The sequence below is a fragment of the Oratosquilla oratoria genome, unplaced genomic scaffold (assembly GCF_046742065.1).
Source record: "Oratosquilla oratoria isolate Oo_2021 unplaced genomic scaffold, ASM4674206v1 SCAFFOLD132, whole genome shotgun sequence".
Lineage (NCBI taxonomy): Eukaryota > Metazoa > Arthropoda > Malacostraca > Stomatopoda > Squillidae > Oratosquilla > Oratosquilla oratoria.
Genome location: NW_027467488.1, coordinates 107,706 through 130,540, shown reverse-complemented (window position 1 = coordinate 130,540; position 22,835 = coordinate 107,706). Strand labels below are relative to the sequence as shown.

The following is a 22,835-nucleotide window of genomic DNA, read 5'->3' as shown; positions in this document are numbered from 1 at the left end:
TGTTTTATGCTATATTCAGGTTTACTTTGGTAAAGCGAAGAGTTACTTTGGATAGGGCAGACAAACAATGCATGAATTCAAATCTAAATACGACAATTTAAAAACAAGGACATATTTGGAACTATACATGAATTTAAGACTAAGTATGTAATTGGAGATTAGGATACGGGACTCCACAAGTGTTGTTCCTTCCCTGTACACTACAATTAGGTAAATATGATTAGGTAAGCGCACACACGGCTTCCATCCTTTCACTCTCATCTCGCCTCTTGTTGACGACTGACGCGTTGAGGACTTGCTTGCCGAAAGTCGCGAGCTGCAGGACTAAAAGTCGCAAATTTCTGGCTAAAGTAGACCAATATATAAGTATACACACACACACACACACACACACACACACACACACACACACACACACACACACACACACACACACATATATATATATATATATATATATATATATATGATATATGTATGTATGTATGTATATATGTATATGTATGTATATATATCATTAAAAGTGATGGCTAGTTTTGCATTAATTATTTTCTTATAGGTATTTTCCATATACCTTATTATAGATTTATTATAACTAATATGACTACATACAGCCAAGTCATAAATTTCCTTTCTAAGGAACATAAATCTATAATAAGGTATATGGAAAATACCTATAAGAAAATAATTAATGCAAAACTAGCCATCACATTTAATGATATATGCATTAGAGAAAAACTCCTGCCCAAATACACTGATATATATATATATATATATATATATATGTGTGTGTGTGTGTGTGTGTGTGTGTGTGTGTGTGTGTGTGTGTGTGTGTGTGTGTGTGTGTGTGTGTGTGTGTGTGTGTGTGTGTGTGCGCAGGGCTGTTTCTAGCTTGGTGGGGGCCCTAGGCAAGAGGCAGTTAGGGGCCCTCAAAAGTTAGAGAGATAGACAGATTGGTATTTCATTTATACCTGTGAAGTTTGCCAAACAGTAATTAAACGACTTCTATATCTTTTGATGGTGTTAAAGGATGCAAGTAACTATTACACCATATTTATTTATTTATACATCTATTTTAACTTAACATCACAGTCTCTGAATACAAACCACACTTCAAAATATTGGTAACTTAACATCACAGTCTCTGAATACAAACCACACTCCAAAATAGTAGTAACTTAACATCACAGTCTCTGAATACAAACCACCACCAACTGCATTGTATTGGGCTCAAAATCTCTGCTTTCTGGCTTTTTTACTAGCAAAATCATCAATGATGTCTTCATACAACACGTCTTTCCCCACTTCATGGTTGATGCTGATTATTGCAAGACCACTGAGTCGCTCCTGCCCCATAGATGATCTTAAATAGGTCTTGATGAGTTTCAGCTTCGAAAAGCTCCTCTCTGCTGAGGCCACAGTCACAGGCAGAGTACAGGCAATTCTCAGTGCAACCCACAGATTGGGATACAATTCCTCAAAATGTTTTTTGTGGATAAAGGTGAGGAGCTCAAGAGCAGTCATTTCGTCTGAGGGCAAACTTGGTAAGTGTTTAACTTCCATAGCCAGTTCCTTTCCATCAATGTCACTTTCATTTCCAGAGGTTAATGTCTTGCATAGTTTGTCACACTGGTTGTTCAATGACTGATCATCCAGTTTCTGGAAATTGACCAGCACTCCAAATTGGTCTCTTACTTCACTCAGAGTTTTAAATCTATCAGTTAAGGATTGAATGGTAGTGTCAACAACAACATTAAAGAATATTATTTCTAGCCTCTTCATTGCATCTGCAATGGGCTCATCTGCGGCCCCATAAGCAAAGTGTCTTTTTGTACTTCTTAATCTCTTTTCTTTGAGTACAGCCTCTACATTCATTTTCTCACACATATCTTTAGCAGAGACTTGAGCTGAAGTGAATCCAATTCTGTAATTAGTCAGAGATGTTTTCGCTTTAGTAAGGAGGTCAACTGCCACATCAAGCTGCATTTTAGGAGACTGCAGGAGCTTACTGACATGGTTCACAATGTGTAGAATGTCATACCATATGACTGTGCAAATGATAAATCGGTATGACCCCACCTCTTCTGCCAGACTTTGGGTTTCAACCTTGGTCAGAGGATCAGACACTTCCCTGACCTTCAACAAAGCTTCCCTTATATTAGAGGCCTGATACCGCACAGCTTCTATGCTATTAATACGGCTCTCCCATCTTGTGTCACTCCAGGTCTTGAGTGCAACAGTGACATAATCTTTTAGGATTGCCCATCTTTGTGGTGAGGCTGAAAATAGGTTGTACAGTTTCTGAACAGTGCCGAAATAGCTAGTGGCATCTATTGAAGCTGTTGCTGCATCCTTTGTTTCTCCCTTTCATGTTGGCACCATTATCATATGATTGTCCTCTGCAATCTTCAAGGAGAATATTCAGTTACTTCAGTTTCTTTATAATTAGAGATGACAAACCAAGACCTGTTGTTTCAGAAGCTACAAGGAACCCCATAAAATGTTCCTTAATTTCTGGTTTCTTATCCATTTTGACAGTCCTTATGACGACTGACATCTGTTCTTGATGGCTTACATCGGGAGTACAGTCCAAAATAATTGAATAATATTTGGACTGTTTAACTTCAGTCACCATTGTGTCCATTATTTTAGTACTGACTGAAGCAATAAGTTCATTTTGGATGATATTTCCAAGGTAGCTGGAATGACTGAACTGGCCACTCTCAACACGCTCAATGTGCTGCTTCATGACAGGATCAAATTTAGCAAGCAGCTCCACCTCTTTTAGAAAATTCCCATTATTCTGCTGGTGTAACGTGTTTGATGAACCTCTAAATGCAAGATTTCTCTCGGCTAAGGATTGGATAATGGCGATTAAGCGAGTCAGGACATCTCTCCAGCGCCTCTTTTCAGCCTACAATAGTGTTCTTTCAGCTTGGTCTATTGTCTTTCCAGTTTGCAAACGGAGTTGTAAATCTTTCCAGGTTGCCATGTGCGCTATGTGTGCTGGACTGCTTTCATGACTTTTCAAAAGTGTGCCTATGTTTTTCCAGTCTGTCAGTCCTTCTGTCACTAACTTTTGTTCTTTGGTTGAAAATAATTTACAACAAAAGCAATAGAGAGCATTTTTTGTTTTTGAGTAGATAAGCCAAGTCCGCTTCATCTTTTCTCCATTAACCAATGTTCTAAAAAAATAATGATAATGAAAACTTCTTCCGTCTTCTTTTTTGGGAAATGTGAAATCAGAACTAATCTGAAATGGCCCTCTACCTACTGCATCCGTTCTAAATGCATCAGACAGAATGGTTGGCCAGTTAGCAGGATCTAGTGGTTTAGAATAAATGGGAGGCTGCTCAGAAGTAGATGATGCCTTCTGTGGTTCTGGGGAATGTGGTGGTCTTGGTGGCAGTACAGCTTCCTGGACAGATCCTGATGAATGTGATGGCACTGGAGCATCCTGTTCAGGAAGTTTCAGAATATTCCTCTGGCTTGCTGTCTGGAGCTCCAATAAATTTTAGAATTGATCCTGCAAAATTACAAATTTCCTTAGATGATTAGGCGTTAGTCTAAAATAATACTCACCATTCAGAAAACATAATAAAACCAAACTTTAATATGTTTCTTTACATTATTAAATAAACGATAATGAATTACCTTTTTCTTTTGACCATTTTTCTTCGTCAAATTTCTTTTTCTTTCGTTTCTCTGCTCCGCTGAGATAAATTCGTTTTGATGCCATTACGGGAATGATGATTGGCGAGTCTTAGAGTCTAATGTAGGCCTAGCACAGAAATCTGTTAAGTGAAAACCTTATAAATACATGGAATCAATTTTACATACACGATATTCGAGTAGAATAAATATGATTATTTTTATCAGTATAGGCCTAAAACAGATATCTGTAAAGTGTAAACCTTTTAAATACCCTTAAATAAAAATAATTCTACATACACGAAATTCGGGTAGACCTGAAAGGTGAACAGATGGGTGATTGTTGAGCCTGTGGTTATCTTAATATTATATACAAACTAGAGAAACGGACCACACGACAAACGGAATAGAATTCATGTATTTTTGTCACTTCCTTTTGAGCTAACCTCGGTCCTGCCATCTAGTGTTTTTTTCATTAGGTAGGTGAAGTGAGAAAATAAATAATCATAATTTTTATAATAAAGAAATAAGCGAATAAATGAATAAGGGATTGGATAAAATATCGATACAAAATAAACAAAATTGAACATATGAACATATATGAACATTGAATATTGAAAAAGGTGGAAGAGGTAAACATTCCATAGAATACAAACATTTCCTATTGTGCATACAAATATAATAAAAGGAATTCCAACTTACAGTCACAGAACACACAAACTTACAAATTTACACTATTAGAAGCTAAGCATGAAGCGACCAAAGAGTAAACAAGAACGCTGGTGATGCCAATTCCAGTGACAAATAAAGCCAAACAATTGGACAAAGAATAGTAAGCTAATGGCCAAAAAGAGTTTGTAATCAACAATTAATAAAATCTGTAGCCATAAGCCCTAGCTTAGTGAACACATAAATGAATAAATAAAGCCAATTAATGCTTACCATATTATATCTTTAGATTAAATAAGATGTAGGTGATTTTTTAACAAGATAGTATTTTTATCAGACGATCAAAACATTTCAAACAATAACAAACACTGCAAGAGGCGTGTTGTTGTTTTGCGTCGGCGAGCGGGAGAGGCACAGGCTCATATTTGACCTTCGGTAGCGTTACCTAGCTATTGGGCCGGCCGGGGGCCCCCTGGTAGGTTGGGGGCCCTAGGCAATCGCCTATACCGCCTATAGCTAGAAACGGCCCTGTGTGTGTGTGTGTGTGTGTGTGTGTGTGTGTGTGTGTGTGTGTGTGTGTGTGTGTATGCTAAATAAGGATGAAAACACAACCTAGTTATATATTTCAAACTAGAATATTTTTATTTTTCGATGAATTGTGTGTATCGATGAATTGTTGTCGGTGAATTCGCCGGATCCCAAAATATATATAATTATTTTCATTATTTTATTTTTCTCATCGTTAAGGGAATTTTCGTTACAATTAGTTTGATCTTTTAATAATTGTCGTCAAACTTGCGTAGCATCTAGGTGCAGACTTGCAAATCCAATATGGCTGACCCCCAGGAGGGTAATCAATCACACTGGGCTATTATTCCTCCGACATGCTACCTCCAACCTCCAATTGAATATAAATAGAATATGACTTCGCTTATTACAGAAGCCTAGACATCCCAAGCACAATTCAACAGTATGTCTAACATCCGTATCTAGATTTACACAATCTCTTAGTTCATCCTTCATCTTTGCTAGATGTAACGGAATATTTGAATATTTGAAAATTTGAATTTTGTAACCAACGTCGTTTTTGACCCGAACAAACTCTCAACAGTCGTCGACGCCCAGTGGGATAAGAACATAAGAACGAAGGAGATTGCAAGAGACCATGTGGCCTACACTAGGCAGTTCCATGTCCATTAAAACCTGTCATCCCCATGAATAAAGTTGTCTAACCGTTTCTTAAAACGACTTAATCTAAATTTGTCCAGTTTAAATCCATTACTGCGAATCCTGACCTGTTGTCTTGATATGATGACCTTGCCTGTGTCGAATCCATGACAGAGTCCCATAAGGTCATAATCCCATTGGTAAAAATCCCACGCCAATTAACCTAGGCCTATATTCATTAATGAATTTATCAAATGAAATTATACTTTAACATATAGTGTTTATTAATACTATCAACATCCTGGAATATTATGTGTGGGATTATGAACAATGGGATAATATTGACAATGGCATTTTGATTCGTGGGATTTTGATATATGGTTACAAATTTTGATTTTTCAAATCTCCAAACAACAAATGATCTTTCCGTCATATGCTGTTGAATATGTCCTTAGAGACGTCTAGATGTCTGCAACGGAAGTCATATTGTCGTTATTCAAATGGAGGTTGGAGGTACATTTGCTATTGTGTTTGCGAATTTTGATGATTAACATTATATCATCTTGATACTTGGTATCTTTATAATTACTTTTGTCGATTAATTTGCAATATTAGGTTCTTTAAGGAAGAAGGAATCAAATGAAGACATTGTATTTAATGTAGATACTTTGCAGTACACGGAATGCGCCAAAAAGGGTGAGTTTGGACAAGAAATATTTACATTTTGGTGGAAATATGTTGTTGTCAGAAATATAATCTATGTGTAACAACTGCTTAATCATACAACTGTGCTCATGCATAGATGACAAAAAGAAAAAGAAAAACACTAATTTTTAGATTCTCACATTGGGAAAGACGTCATTAATCCCACAATGCACCGCGTTCCATTGCCGTCATTATGTTCGTGACGTCGATAGAAAACGCTATTTAGAATATATATATATATATATATATATATATATATGTATATATATATATATATATATGTGTGTATATATACATATATATATGTATATATATATATATATATATATATATATATATATATGTATATATATATATATATATATATTTATATATATATATATTTATATATACATATATATATATTAAGTTTCCTGATTATCTCTATCGAGTTTTTGGTTCTCAAAATACAGAAATATATCTTCATCGCCAAAAGTCAAGGAAAAAGTTGCCTATGCACGATGACCATACACAAGGACCGAAAAATCTTCCCGCGCTCTGATGCCGACGTTATGACGTCACGTCGCATCAAAATCCATCATATTTTCTATATTTTTAAAACATCTTTCTCTTCACGTGTTTAAAAAATTTCTCAGAATGTTTCGTTCAACACAATTGTCAAAATTCATCGACTCTTCTACATTTTAAAACGTTTCTCTCTACATGTATTAAAGGATTTTCTCAGAATGTTTCGCTCAGTTTTAATATGAACACAATTGTCAAAATTCATCGTCTTTTCTCAAAACATTTTTTCTCTACACGGCTTTCTCAGAATGTTTCGTTCAGTGTTACGTAAGGCCACGTGCTGACCTGAAAATTTCGCTCCCTGATACCATGACAACATCTTGATTTCCCTTTCACGTCGTCTTAAACTAGGCAAAAACACCGTCGATTTCCATCTTCAAACTAGGCAAAAACACTGTCGATTTCCATCTTCACAGTAGGCCAAAATACCGTCGATTTTCATCTTCACACAAGGCAAAAATGCCGTCGATTTCCTCCTTCACACAGGGCATAAATACCGTCGATTTCCATCTACACACTAGGCAAAAATACCGTCGATCACTATCTTCACACTAGGCAAAAATGCCGTTGATTTTCTCCTTCATACAGGGCAAAAGGCCGTCGATTTTCATCTTCACACTAGGCAAAAATACCGTCGATTTCCTCCTTCACACCAGTTAAAAATACCGTCGATTTCCATCTACACACTAAGCAAAATTACCGTCGATATTCATGTACACACTAGGCAAAAATGCCGTCGATTTCCATCTTCACACTAGGCAAAATGCCGTCGATTTTGGTTCGTTGCATAAAAGAGGTTGGGCACCGTTGGATGTGTTGATTGGTTTGACGCATGTAAACGTGGAATTTGGTGCATAGATGTTGGAGGTTAGTTATTGTTATTATTAGATGTTAGAGAGTCAATGTGACCCTGGTGACGTCATATGCGGTTTCCGGTGGGCGTGGCTAGGTCGTTGGCCTGATGACGTCACGTGAAAGGGGTGGAGCTTAGGAGTGACGTTTTATGTGTTGATTGGTGCGTTGTATAAAAGAGGTTGTACATGCCGCAACGTTGGATGTGTTGATTGGTTTAACGTATGTAAAGGTCGAATTTGATTGGTGCATAGATAGATTGAGGTTAGTGGGTGAGTGTGACCCTGGTGACGTCATTTGCTGTTTCCGGTGGGCGTGGCTAGGTCGTTGGCCTGATGACGTCACGTGTAAGGGGTGGAGCTTAGGAGTGACGTTTTATGTGTTGATTGGTTCGTTGTATAAAAGAGGTACATGCGTCACCGTTGGATGTGCTGATTGGTTTGACGTATGTAAGGGTCGAATTTGAGATGTCTTTTAGACAAATTTGCCACAATCAGTACTGCTGCTGCGTCGGTCATTGACCATGATGACGTCATTTGCTGTTTCCTGTGGGCGTGGCTAGGTCGTTGGCCTGATGACGTTACGTGTAAGGGGTGGAGCTTAGGAGTGACGTTTTATGTGTTGATTGGTGCGTTGTATCATCAGTGCTGCTGCTGATGACGTCATTTGCTGTTTCCAGTGGGCGTGGCTAGGTCGTTGGCCTGATGACGTCACGTAAGTAAGGGGTGGAGCTTAGGAGTGACGTTTTATGTGTTGATTGGTGCGTTGTATAAATGAGGTTGTTTATGCGGCACCGTTGGATGTGCTGATTGGTTTAACGCATGTAAAGGTCGAATTTGATTGGTGCATAGGTAGAACTGCTTGCATACGTATACAAAACCACTATGGGCCATACTTCGTTCCACTCTGTGGAGTACCGCAGGGAAGCGTATTAAGCCCAACACTCTACAACATTTATTTAGAAGACCTCCCTTCACCACACCCACAATGTCAGAACATAATATACGCAGATGACATCACACAGATTATAACATATCCTGGCCGCTCGGAGCGTATGCTTGTGTTAACGGCTGCGAAAGCAGTCGAGCAAGTAAATGCATACGAGCGGAAACACAAAATACGAACAAACACAGACAAATTTAAACTCATCCCCACACAGGGACGTAGGCGTGCACCCGCCGTCATTGACGCGACAGGAAGGTGCTTGCATCTCTCGGCCTACAACGGCTGTAGAGATTCAAAAATCTCTCTGTCAAGTACAAGAAAACCCTGCTGTATCTCGCACATATTATACGGAGCACACTTACGTACCCGATAATACCGTTACACACATTACCAAAGACAGGCATGTGGAAGCGGTTCAAACACGTACACGTACCCTGACATAAAAACTGCACAAGCACTACACGAGGAAGCTGACATTCAACATTTACCTACACGAGCGTGCCTCCCGTATATGGGAGAAGCTCATACAAATCAACACTGAAACTACACGTTCACTCACAGACAACACACTCCCACTACATGTGGAACACGCTAGATTGCCGCTGAGCTTCGAAAGAACACAAAGCGGTGATCTACCCACTCCACAATACACAATATATACGTAGGAGTAGAATCATGACCGAGAGAAGATTCCTCCCCCTTTTTTAATCGGAAATGTAACCCCCCATTTTCTAGACGTAACTACCTCCCCCTCTTTTTCATGAATAATAAAAAGCGAGCATAGGCACTCATCAATATACAAAACTTAGAGTTAAGATAAAAAACAATAGGTTTAAGTTTTGTAGATATAAGTCATTAGATTTAAGTTTAGGTTTAAGTTTTTGCCTCAGCCAACACACACACACACACACATACACACCCCTTCCCGCCTTCGTCTGGGCGACATGGGCTCTACCAAGGTCTAAATATACAGGTCAGACCGTTTGAATTCTTCTGCGCAGCTTCTGACGTCATTAGGCTGGGTCCATTTTCTCTTTGTGAAACACTGAAGAAAACTGTGAAACGCCAAGGAAGACAGGAACTATAATATTTTATATATATTATATATCATATATATTATATATTCATATATATAGACAGGAACTATAATATTTCATATATATTTATATATATATTTTATATAATATTTGTCAGAATATAACTAATTGCGTGGAGCGGTGCGAGCGATGGCAATGTCTTTCCCAAACGACGCACCAGCTTCAACTGACAGCTATAGGACCCGCCAACCCCACTTTGAACAGCCAGTTGACGTTCACGGGCCCGCTGCGCCAACTCCCTCGAAATTCGGTCGGAAGTGGTTAGACCTTATATACCAAGGTCTAAATATACAGGTCAGACCGTTTGAATTCTTCTGCGCAGCTTCTAACGTCATTAGGCTGAGTCCATTTTCTCTTTGTGATACACTGAAGAAAACTGTGAAACGCCAAGGAAGACAGGAACTATAATATTTTATATTATATATATATATATATATATATATATATATTATATATCATATATATTATATATTCATATATATAGACAGGAACTATAATATCTTATATATATTTATATATATATTTTATATAATACTTGTCAGAATATAACTAATTGCGTGGAGCGGTGCGAGCGAAGGCAACGTCATTTTTGAACGACGGACCAGCTTCAACTGACAGCTATAGGACCCGCTAACCCCACTCTGAACAGCCAGGTGACGTTCACGGGCCCGCTGCGCCAACTCCCTCGAAATTCGGTCGGAAGTGGTTAGACCTTATATTCTTAAATCTTGTTATATTCTTAGATCTTGGGCTCTACCTCTCCCTCCCCGTATCTGACGACGTAGGAAATACCTGCGTGCCGGAAGCCCGGCAGCCTATCTATCTCTCTCTTCCTTCCGTTATTTCTATCTGTTCTTCCCCTTCCCCCCCCCTCTCCCTCCGTGGTGCCATAATATTATATTTATGTCATGTTAGTGTAATCATGCGGAGGCATTTCACCTCTCCTCCCGAAATAAGGGAAGGTTTTGCTCTCACCACCGTAGCATAGGTAGATGGGGGATAGTGGGTCAACGTGACCTTGATGAGGTCATTTGCGGTTTCTGGTGGGGGTGGCTAGGACGTGGACCAGATGACGTCACATGTAAGGGGTGGAGCTTAGGAGTGACGTTTTATGTGTTGACTGTTGTGTTGTATAAAAGAGTTTGTACATGCGGCACCGTTGGATGTGTTGATTGGTTTGACGTATGTAAGGGTCGAATTTGATTGGTGTATAGATAGATGGAGGTTAGCGGGTCAATGACGTCTTTGTCTTTGCGATTAAGTCACGGTTGGAAGAAGTAAGGGGTAAAAATTACTTCGTCATCGTACATACGTTCCGCCCGCGTTCGCGCATGTCGTAGAAGGTTGGGGAACAGACAGATTTCTTGTTTCTTCTTCTTCTCTTTAGATAATTTAGGATATGAAAATTAAGGGTGACCTTAATATTATTTTGTAGATAAGATTACATGTTGTTACAATACGTTCAACTACACGTTGTACAAAATGTGTCATGATTTAAATTAGACATAAGTTAGATATCTCAATACCTATAAACGTGTTACAACACGATAAGCATATATAATGAGTCATGCTACACAACATTTGTTGGTAGCGATAACCTAACTACATGATATCATTATCGTCTTCATCGTCTTCCTCTTCCATTTCTCCTAGATTGATTTTCTTCACATTGAACTCATTGTGAACGTGGGCTTTTGAGAAAACACATTGGCTACGCTTCAGTCTTGTATTGAGCCTACTTAGGATCAGTAGTGTGCCGACGCGACGTCGTTTATTCTAAAGGAAGGCTCTTCTTCGATAGTCTCCTCCTCACATTTTTCTCGATGTCGTCAACTCGTTTTGTGATAGCTGCTCGTATTTCTTCCATGACTTCCCACTGTAATGTTGTTAGTGTGAACACGATGTCCTTCCTGTATATTTTCGTCCATGCCTTCAGTTTGTCCCCCGTTCTTTTTTATCATTTCATTTACAACTGGAAGTAAAACGTTAAGTAATAGTACTGATTACACATAGGTCGCATTTTTTGAATAGCATACTGAACGAGAGCGAAAACGGGAAGCTACAAATTACTCATGTTTGCACATCATCTCTCGGTTCTAGGGATGTCGTCGAAGTCTTCCGAGATGTGTATTTGTCCATAACATTCGCTCTTGGAGATCTTGCATGTAGTCAAGACTGAAGTAGAGCTGGAGATTCCGTATGTAAAGACCCAAGTAGAACCAGTCTTATGTAATGTATCAGAGTGAAGGAATTCAAGTGAAAGGAGTATAGTAGGCCTAATGAAAGCTCACGACCCTCTCCTTTTCTTGGAGGGAAGAAGGTTATTATTTGCGCTTTCTTCTCTATTCGCCAGAGCGCAACACGACGTGATTACTACATGATTGTGTCATAGGGCGCTATACGTCTATCATTAATTATCATTTGAGGGGCAAAGTAAATAAATGTACATCGAGGGAAATAATTACCAAAGTGTCGATAAACAAATGTAGTCACTTTAAATGTAGGCCGAATAATTCGTCACACTGCTATGATTGCTGTTGGAGAGTACGTACATTCACACTACGTAAACAACTATTTAGGTCTAGCGTTCTTGTTTTAACATGTTTATGTAGGGATGCATGTTGCCTAGGCCTAGGTCACCCTGATTAATGCTGACTGCTGTGTGGTACAGAAGAAAGCCCCCCCCCCATCCATCCATCCATCCATCCATCCACCCATCCATCCACCCATCCACCCATCCACCCATCCACCCATCCACCCATCCATCCACCCACCCACTCACTCACTCACTCACTTGATTTCAAGCTATTTTGGGCCCCTCAATGGGATTAGGCATCTCTGCCTTAAACTTAAAGACAGCGAGATTGGATCAATGGTGTTTGCAGTATAGGTGCTAGGCCTAAATCTAGCATGCCAAGGCTTGGGTTTTTATATATTTAATATTTTGTTGGCATACGTACATAACTATTTTATTGGTTTGCATTTGGAATTAGAGCCAGTTTTTAAATTGAAAATGGCCGAGTTCAAACCTGTGTCCTATTATTGAGTATTGGACTCATCGTAGAAGGAATCATTTTAGCTGGGGTTTCACGGCATCTTCTGGAAATTGCTGATAGCTGTAAAAATAATGATGAAAGTGAAATGCCTTTAGTTTTTACCATGCCTGCTGTATCTGAACATTATAGTCTGGACAGCTGCGAGAACATTGGTGATGATCATTCACTTTGTTTTGTTCAAGAAGGTTTTGATCATTTAAACAGCCATGACGTACAATAGTGGAAGTACTGGCACGACTGGTTCCTTGCATGATTACATTTCGACATATGAGAATGCAGTTGGCTATTCGGTTGGTGATATGGGTGACCTTGACAATGGTTATGCAGGAAGTTTGTTAATCAATTTTTCAGATGAAATTTTTTATTCTTCATCTGACTCGGAGGACGAAGTGGGAGAAACTGAATGTATCCGTGAAAATTTGGCAGAATGGCCTGGGCCCGTAAATTTAAAATTTCACACATTGCCCTGTATTCCCTTCTTGGCATATTATGGAAAAGTCATCCTGACCTTCCCAAAGACCTAAGAACATTAATGTGCACTGAGACAGTAACAGGTATGAGAGAGGTTGCTGGTGGGTCATACTATCATTTTGGTTTGGAACCAGGAATAATTTCATGATTGAAAATGTATCCATCATTGGCAGCTCAAACTTTATCACTTCAGGTTAACATTGATGGGCTGCCAATATGGAAGAGTTCACCCGATCAGTTCTGGCCTATTTTAGGCATGCCAGAGCATCCAGTTCACAAAGACCCATTTATTGTAGGGTTGTTTTATTGTTCTTCTAAGCCAAATGATCCTCCGTCTGCATTCTTGAAACCGTTCATTGAAGATATGAAACTTGTCCAACGTGAAGGTGTTACATTTGATGGTAGTCATACCAGTTCATATTTCAGCATTCATTTGTGATGCACCAGCCCGAGCCTTTGTTAAGAACTGTAAGGGGCATTCTGGTTATAGTGGCTGCTATCAAAGATGCAAACAAGTCGGTGTCTGGTTGAAGATGAATACATTTCCGGTACTAGATGCTCCCCACAGGACTGACTATGAATTTGCCCATCAAACAGATGAAGAGCATCAACTTGGCCTATCACCCCTTGTAGACCTCTCTGAATTTCCACCTTGTGTGCCTTGGTGTCACTAGATGACTGCTTAATCTTTGGTTCAAAAGTCCTCAAAGTGTTAGGTTAGGTTGAAGGACTGCTGCAGTTTTGTCAGACTTGTTATGCAATATGGGAAACTATGTTGCAAGAGACTTTGCTAGAAAACCCAGACCAATTCAGGAGAAGGATTGTTGGAAAGCTACTGAATTTCGTCAGTTCTTACTTTATACGGAGCCTGTTGTTTTAGCTGACGAGCTACCTGATGAGATGTACAAAAACTTCCTTTTGCTTTCTGTTGCTATCTACATTATGTTGAGTCCTTCACTTTCATTGCAGTACTCTAATTATGCCCTTGAGCTCAGTCTATTGTTTGTACAAAAATTTTCAGACATGTATGGTAAGGATCAAATTGTCTATAATGTGCATGAAGATGTCAGGTTGTTTGGCATTTTAAATAATGTCTCAGCCTTCCCACTTGAACACTTCCTTCAGAAGTTGAAGAAGTTGGTTCGAAAACCCAAGTTCCCTCTTCAGCAGGTTATTCGAAGCCTTTCTGAGTACAGCATGTTCTGCAATTCACCCAAGGAAGAACAGGCAGCTGTTACTGGTAAAAGAGAAAAAAGCATTTTGCAGGCCCTATTCCAGCTGGTTTTTGTTGCAGTGTTCATTACAAAGAAGTACATGCGAGTCTAGGCAGCAACCTAGGATTGATTTCAACATACCAGGGTAGCAACTGCATCAAGGTTGGAAACAATGTCGCAGTTGTTAAGAATATCCTTCAGAATGAATCTTGCTACTACCTTATTGTAAACAAGCTCACCAAGAAAATAGCTTTTTTTTACCTATCCACTGAATTTGCAGGATTTAGGAATATATGGGGGTTTCCAAATTGTCTCGTGAGCTTGGCACTGTACCTGTTCAGGGATGTCACAGCTAAGTTTTTTTTTTTTTTTTTTTCCCATATGATGAATGGGTTTGCATCCCATTTTTGCACTCCATTTAATTTAAGGTTACATGTTTATGGATGGATATCTTTAAATTTTAAAACTTTTCTTTTACCTGGATGGGCAAAATTCTCGTCTATTATTCATGTTATTGGTAAACGTCAATGTGATATCAGAGCATGCATGCCCGTTTATAAAAAATGCATTTTGTGAACAATAGTGTCAGTACATGTATGTGCCCGGTATATGATGTACATGTACCTTTGATGAATCTGAAGAGCACTTACATATTTTTATCCCTCTCCCAATATAGGCCTATACTAAGTCTGTTGGTTAGAGTAGGTGCATGTAAAAATTGTGTGTTTACATGTAATGGAAGTTAGTAGTTTCAGCTCTCAGTATCTGCAGACATGCCATCTGGTCATTTTTTCACCATTGTCTGTCATTTTTGTCTTCAGTACTGTGGTGATATGGACACTTGGGTTAATTTTCACAACCTAAATTGCAGGGTTGGACTCGTGTTGCTAACTAAAATTTTGTAGGAGCCATGTGATATAGGCCTAGATCATCACAATGCCTTTGAATGTTGCTGTATATGATAAATTGCTTGGAGTCACTTGAACAAGAATGAAACTTCTTAGTCCTCATCCATTAGTTCTCGGTTTTGGTGCTATACATGGAAGGTGAAGTTGTCAAATTTCCATGTTTATTGATAGTTGCAAGTAATCTGACAGCGGGTACCTTTCTGTATTGTAGGTGAAGATAAAATGTATTCTGTAGTGGTATTTGTGGATGAGGTTAATGTAGACATGGTCCCAACAAAATTGATCTTTGCAAAGGAGAAAAAGTCATATTGTTACTGGCCGAGCAAACATAGAGAATCGAAATTGCGCAGGGCGGCAGTACGAGAACAGGCAGATCCGTTACAAGGATGGGAAACGTATGAAGTAAGGGTTATTCATCAAGCATGTGAGTTGAATAGATTCAGTTGTGTTCCTCATGTTGTACACTTATTGTATGCAGGGGTAGGTTTTTGATATACATTACACATGGTACATGTAAATGCACTACCTTGGCCTTCAGAAAAGATCAGACATAGGCATAGCTTTAAAAACAAAGCTTCATGAAGTTGGCCATTTGGCAATTACTTGAGTTACCGACCCATTGGCATTGCAAGGTAGTCTGAAGGTTGTGTTACATGTAGGGCCTGACAGTAATACGTTGTATTCACCACATTGCAAGACAATGGTCTGGCCACAGTTCATTCCTGACAAGTGACAGTTTCATGACATTGAGATTGTATCATTATCTTTAATAACATAGTATCCAATTTATTTTAAGCCTTTCAAATTGTCTTTATTTTAAGGCAACTACGAGGCATGTCGGAAAAACCATGGAGGAAGCAGAGGAATGAGGCAAGTTCACAGCCTATTCGTGTTTATACCAATTTTTAATCAATCATGACATTTGGTTGAATACTCGGTCATAAAACGATTACCAGATATAGAATATAATTTGTAATCTCTAATGAATTTGTATATCATATATAGAATGAATGTGGTGTTTATGGTTTTATAACAAAACTATACTGTTACTCTCCAGGAGTGTGGTATACAATAAAGATATGCAGAACAGGTTTCTTTTAAGTCTTTAAGATGAAAAAAGTGATTGGATTTTGAGAAAATTGCAATTCAACATTCAGGCTGAAAAATTGTAAAAAGGAATAGATTCCAGAGTCGCACAAACACGGATATTTGACATGAAACTTGTTTTTCAGTAACTCCTAACCTAACATAACCATTCTATAGGAGAAATAGATCTTTCAGATGCCAAAAGAAAAGGATAAGTTCCAGAATCATGCAAACATGGATATATAACATGAAATCTACAATACCCAATAGCTCCTAACCTAATATATTCTAGCCTAACCTAACATAATCATCCTATAGAAAAAAATCATTTAAATGGGAAAAAAAAAATTGTGTAAAACGCATATGTGTGATACTGGAATAGAACTGGATTGTCTTTACCAGGGGTGCTGTGATCATTTTAAAAGATGCCAGAACCCTGCAGGACTTAACCAAATCCTGCCATCCCCATTATCATTGTTTCTATATCCAGTGGGCCCAATGTATGTCACTCAATGATTCCATATGGTGTGCACTAGCTAGTGACCATAAAATAAGTATAATTATCAAGCAAATAAAGATGTCTATTTTTTCTGGAACTACTCACCTATATAACAATAGAAAATTAGATATTCACTTTTGTAACTTGTAATACATCAATGTAGTATATGCTTTTCTTGGTGGAGATCAATAAGAAAAAAATGTTTTAAGCAAATACACTACTGAGTGGAGTTGTGACAATAGGTTCGAGATGCCATATTGTCTTCTCTCCAGTCCTGTCAGTGTTGTCAGTTTGACAATGGTGCTGATGGTGTGTACCGGGTGTTCTCCCTCTCCAAGTGATGTCACCAAGCTACATATTTTTAAAACAGTGCCAAGGAACTGAGATGTAGTTCAGTTCGAAGCTTTAAGATTCGTTTAGATAAACATTTAAGCAAGGTGCTGTAATGACTGCCATTTATTTTATATTATTTGATTATTTGTTTGTTATTATTTGTCTTATTTGCTTGATTTCCATATTTATTACTTATATATCAGTTTATTATTACTATTTACCTGTTTGTTTATTTAACTATACCTGTGTATTATTTATTATTATTTATATTAGTATAATTTTTATTTTATATATTTTTTTTATCATTTATATATTTTTTTTTGCATACGACCTAATTATGGACCAAAAGGTCTCCTGTTTGCATGCTCTGCCTTTGTAATCCTTTGTAATCCTTCATGATTTTCTTCAAGCTATGAAACTCTACCCCTAGCAGTCAAATCGGATGACAAAACAGGCCATCAACATCCCTGATGATGACAACGACCTTGATGACCTCTAGAATTACATGTACCACATGTACGCTGGTTACGTTAGACGAATATATCATACTTTTATTTCTTTGACCTTTGCATCTATCACAACAAAGATGGCATCTCAAGCAGTCATAGTGGTTCTGTTCATTAGTGTGTCACTTGTAGCAATTTTTTCTGTTATTAATTTCTGCCAAGAAAAACATATAGTGTTGTATTATAATTTACAAAGTTATTATTTAATTTTCTATTGCTATATTGCATAGATGTGCATTTCTAAAAAAAAAAAAAAAAAAAAGTACCGAAAAAAGAGCCACCCACTTGCACAGGATCTCCAGCAGCACTGTATATCTGGTCTTTATACACACACACACACACACACACACACACACACACACACTTTCAACGAACGGACGGCTTGACGAACGCTCTGAAGAAAAGTGCAGATTGTGGATACCAACGCAAAGAGAAGTGCCTTTTTGTATTTGCAGGGGGGGGGAATTGCTCGTGAGGTAGTGGGAAAGTAAGGAAAGAGGAGAGGGGGAGGGATTACTGGGGAAATGGAAGGTAATGAGGATGTGGAGGACTTGGCCCAGGCAGACGGGCGTAAGGTCAACATGAAACGACCACCGGATGACGAAATGGCAAATAAAAATGTAAAGATTAGAAGTATAGAGAGGAGAAATACAGTAGAAAGTGACGAGAATATGTTCCAGGGATTTAAAGAGGGTGGGGGGGACACAACCCCCCCCAGACTGATAAGACTAGAGGAGAGAGTTGATAAGGTGATCGAGGACTTGGAACGTAAGTTAGGTAATGTAGGCTCCATTCTACAAAGAATTGAAAGATTGGAACAACTAGAGAAGGCTAACAGAAACTTAACTGAAGAAGTAGAGGACCTAAAAAGACAGTTAGGAAATGTAAAGGAGGAGAATGAGAAATTGAAGAAGAATAGTAATGAAAACAGAGAGAAAATAGCTACAGAAGCTAAAAATTGGAGAATAACTCAAGAAGGGAATAAGGTTTCATTCACTGACATAGTCAAACAGCAATTGAAAGAACATAATGAAGACTCAGTTATTAAAGTGATGAGACAGAAGGAGAATATAGTAAGAGAATTAGCTGACAAAAAGAAATGTATAATTATATTAGGAATGGAAGAGAAACATAACCCAGATAGAACCGCAAGAATCAAGGAGGAAAATGAAAGGGTAAGCAGTTTATTAAAATTAGTCCAGGAAGATGAACCAGAAATTATAAAGGAAATTGAGGAAAAATTCAGACTCGGAAAATATAGTACAGATAAGACCAGACCAATTAAGATTAAATTCAGGTCACAAACAACGGCAGAGAAAATTCTATCCAAGACAGGGAAACTAGCAACAAATGATCAATATAAAAAGGTATGGATAAAAAGAGAAATGAATAAGGAGGAAAGAGAGGCAGAAAAGCAGAAAAGAATTGAAGCTAAGGCAAAAAACGAGGAAAGAACGGAGTCAGAGAAAGAGAGATTCTATTGGAGAGTAGTGAACATGAAAATAAAGCAGTTCGACATACTAAAGAAAAACATAAGGGAAACAGAGAACACAATGGAAGTGGCAGAAAACTAAGAGTGTCTTACACAAATATAGATGGATTGATAACAGGATTGAATGAACTGAATGATTATTTGAAAGAAAAAGAACCGGACATAATGGGAATTGTAGAAACAAAATTAAAAGGCCCACTACCACCCAACAGTGTAGGACATGATACATACAATTATTGGATTAGAAACAGAGAGAAAAAACAAGGGGGTGGAGTTATGTTCCTGACTAAGAAGGATATAAACGTGAAAGGTGTCATATATGGAAAGAATACAGTAGAGATGATTATGATAGAAGTGGAAGACCGAGATAAGAAGAGCAGAAAATTTGTGATCAACTATGTGCCTCCGAAAACAGCCTCATGGGAGGAGAGTGAACATAAAAGTATGTTAGAGGACACAAAGATAGCATTAACTAAAATAATGGAAGACGGAGGAAGAATAGTTATGATGGGCGACTTTAATTGCAAAGAAATCTGCTGGGAAGAAATGACAGTAAAGAGTGGTGATGACTCATGGGGAAATGCTCTACTTGAGATGATTACTGACCATTCAATGACACAATGGATACAAGAGAACACTAGGTATAGAAATGAAGAAGAACCATCGAGGCTAGACTTAATAATTACATCTGAACCTAGAATAGTGGACAAGATTGAATATAAAACACCAATAGGTAAAAGTGACCACATATTGATTGAACTGGAACTTAATGAAGAAAAATATATGAAAAGAAATGAACAATATAGAAAAGGAAGAATGATGTATGAAAAAACAAACTTTGATAAAATAAGAGAATTCTTCCAACAAGAAAACTGGGAAGAAATATACAAAGAAGAAACATCAGTGGAAGAGAAATGGAATATTTTGACAAAAATTTACAAAAAAGGAGTGGAAAAGTATGTCCCAAGACAAAAACAAGAAAAAGAATATGTAAAATGCTGGTACAACAAAAGTTGTAGGGAGTTAAAAGACAAAAGAGACAAAGCCTGGACCAGATGGAAAAAAGACAGAAGACCTGAAAAATGGAAAATATATACTGGTTATAGAAATGAATATGTACAAAAGTGCAGAGAGGAAAAAAGAAAATATGAAAAAGATGTTATAGAAAAGTGTAAAGATCAACCAAAACTATTCTACAGATTTGTAAACAATAAACTGAAAAACAAACAAGACTTGGAGAAATTAAGACAAGGAGGAGTTGAATACACTGAGGAAATGGAAATGGCAGAAATTATGAACAAACATTTTAAATCAGTGTTTACAAGGGAAAATATACAACCTGAAGAGATTGAGTGGAAGGAAAAAGTCCCCCCTATGGAAGAAATAGAAGTAACAAAGAATGAAATATTGACACACTTGGGTAATTTTGATGTCAGAAAATCGCATGGGCCAGATGAAATAGCAAACTGGATTCTGAAAGAATGCAGGAATGAACTGGCAGACAAAATACATAGCATAATAAGCAGTTCCTTAAAAGAAGGAAAAGTTCCAGAAGATTGGAAAAAAGCAAATATAGTACCTATATATAAAGGAGGAAATAAAGAAGAACCTACCAACTATAGACCAGTCTCTCTAACAAGTACAATAGCAAAAATATGTGAAAGAATTATCAAAAGTAGATGGGTAAAATACTTGGAAAAAAACAACGTACTAAATCCAAGGCAATTTGGATTCAGACAAGGACGATCATGCGTCACCAATTTAATATGTTTCTATTCAAGGCTAATAGATATAATACAAGAAAGAGATGGATGGGCTGATTGTGCATTTCTAGACCTAAAAAAAGCTTTTGACAAAGTACCACATAAGAAGTTGCTTAAGAAATTAGAATATGAAGGAGGAATACAAGGTAAATTGCTAAATTGGATGGAAGACTTTTTGCAAGAAAGAAAAATGAGAGTAGTGATAAGAGATCAGCACTCAAAATGGAATGAAGTAATAAGCGGTGTCCCGCAGGGAACAGTTCTGGCCCCAATAATGTTTGCTATATATATTAATGATATGGATGAAGGAATTGAAAGCTATATGAGCTTCTTTGCAGATGATGCAAAATTACTGAAAAGAGTGAAAACTGAAGAAGATTGTGAATCACTACAGAGAGATCTAAATAAAGTACAGGAATGGAGTAGGAAGTGGGAGATGGAGTTCAATACAAAAAAGTGTAGTATAATGGAATTTGGAAAAAGCAAAAACAGAATAACAGGATCATATAATTTGGGAGAAGAAGGAATAAAAAGAGTAGAAAATGAGAAGGACCTGGGAGTCATTGTTATGAATAATATGTCACCTGAGAAACATATAAATAAGATTTTTGGAGAAACTTATAATTTAATAAGAACAATCAAAGTGGCATTTACATACCTGGATGAAGAAATGGTGAGGAAAATCCTAATCACCCTGATAAGACCAAGATTGGAATATGCAGCAACGATATGGTCACCAAGTACAAAAAAATGTATAAAAAAACTTGAAAGAATACAAAGAGCAATTACAAAACTGGCACCAACACTCTCAAAACTATCATATGAAGAGAGACTACAAAAACTTAAACTACAGACACTAGAGCAAAGAAGAGAGAGGAGATTTGATAGCTATTTACAGAATCATGAAAGGCATAGAAATTACTGATAGAGAGAATCTGATAAAATGGGATGACAGAAATACAAGAGGACACGGAAAGAAAATAAAAAAAGACAACTATAGAAGAGATTTGAAAAAGAACAGCTTTCCTCACAGAGCAATAGACAGTTGGAACAAGTTAGATGAGAAAGTGGTGTGTGCAAAAACAATACATGAATTTAAAAATAGTTTAGATAAAATGAGATATGAAGACGGGACCCACGAGCATAGCTCCCCTTCCCGTAAAATACAACTAGGTAAATACAACTAGGTAAATACACACACACACCTCGTGGCACTGTGGTTAGAGTTCTCGCCTGCCACTACGGCAGTCCGGGTTTGACTCCTGCCCAGGGCTGAAATAATTTCAGTATCACTGCACTGCAGGGTGTTACTCCAACTCTTGTGGGTGGGGAGATGGGTGTGTGTGTGTGTGTTTGCTTGCGTGTAAGGTCACAGTATTACCCATAGATCACTCATATGAGCTCTGAGCTCTCATCCAGGAGGTTAATAACTGTTGATCATGATTCCAACATGTGATTCAAGACCATGGTGAATCATGGAGGTGGTAAACACACACACACACACACACACACACCTAGATTGGTCATATATGAGCTCTGAGCTCTCTTCTGGGAGGGAAATAACTGTCGATCATGAGTTCAACACGTGATCCAAAGACCATGGTAAATCACACACACACACACACACATTTGTGCGAAAATAATCAAGAATAGATGGGTAAAACATATGGAAGACAATAACATATTAAACCCAAGACAATTCGGGTTCAGAGAAGGTAGATCATGCACCACAAACTTAATATGCTTTTACTCAAGACTAATAGACATAATGCAAGAAAGAAATGGATGGGCTGATTGTGCATTCCTAGACTTGCAAAAAGCCTTTGACAAAGTACCACACAGAAAATTACTAAAAAA

At 37.8% G+C, this 22,835-nt stretch overlaps 2 protein-coding genes across 6 annotated transcripts in view; one reads left to right on the top strand and one right to left on the bottom strand.

Moving 5' to 3' along the window:
• Window positions 1-901: 901 nt before the first annotated feature.
• Window positions 902-4,611, bottom strand: LOC143022655 (uncharacterized). Of its 2 annotated transcripts, none has more exons than XM_076180979.1 (2): window positions 4,594-4,611; window positions 902-3,794 (listed from the first exon to the last, which is right to left on the bottom strand). In XM_076180979.1, exon 2 carries the CDS (start codon window positions 1,984-1,986, stop codon window positions 1,231-1,233), a length of 756 nt encoding a protein of 251 aa, XP_076037094.1. In that variant the 5' UTR covers window positions 1,987-3,794; window positions 4,594-4,611; the 3' UTR covers window positions 902-1,230. The 2 variants fall into 2 exon arrangements, with proteins under 2 accessions (XP_076037094.1, XP_076037093.1); XM_076180978.1 differs by lacking the exon at window positions 4,594-4,611 and having other exon boundaries at window positions 902-3,526; window positions 3,655-4,587.
• A 9,811-nt stretch (window positions 4,612-14,422) lies between these two features.
• LOC143022649 (uncharacterized) overlaps window positions 14,423-22,835 on the top strand; it is a 47,333-nt gene continuing 38,920 nt past the window's right edge. For 3 of the 4 annotated variants that reach the window (XM_076180968.1, XM_076180969.1, XM_076180971.1), the window contains exons 1-2: window positions 14,425-15,723; window positions 16,121-16,169. In XM_076180968.1, coding sequence (XP_076037083.1) covers window positions 15,522-15,723; window positions 16,121-16,169 — 251 coding nt within the window. In that variant the 5' untranslated portion in view covers window positions 14,425-15,521. Of the gene's footprint in view, window positions 15,724-16,120; window positions 16,170-22,835 lie in introns of all 4 variants that reach the window. The other variant, XM_076180970.1, reaches the window with a different exon arrangement.

What these genes read in the sequence shown, in the direction of transcription:
- LOC143022655 (XM_076180979.1), bottom strand. Translation starts at nt 1,986, where the DNA reads ATGCAGCTTGATGTGGCAGTTGACCTCCTTACTAAAGCGAAAACATCT.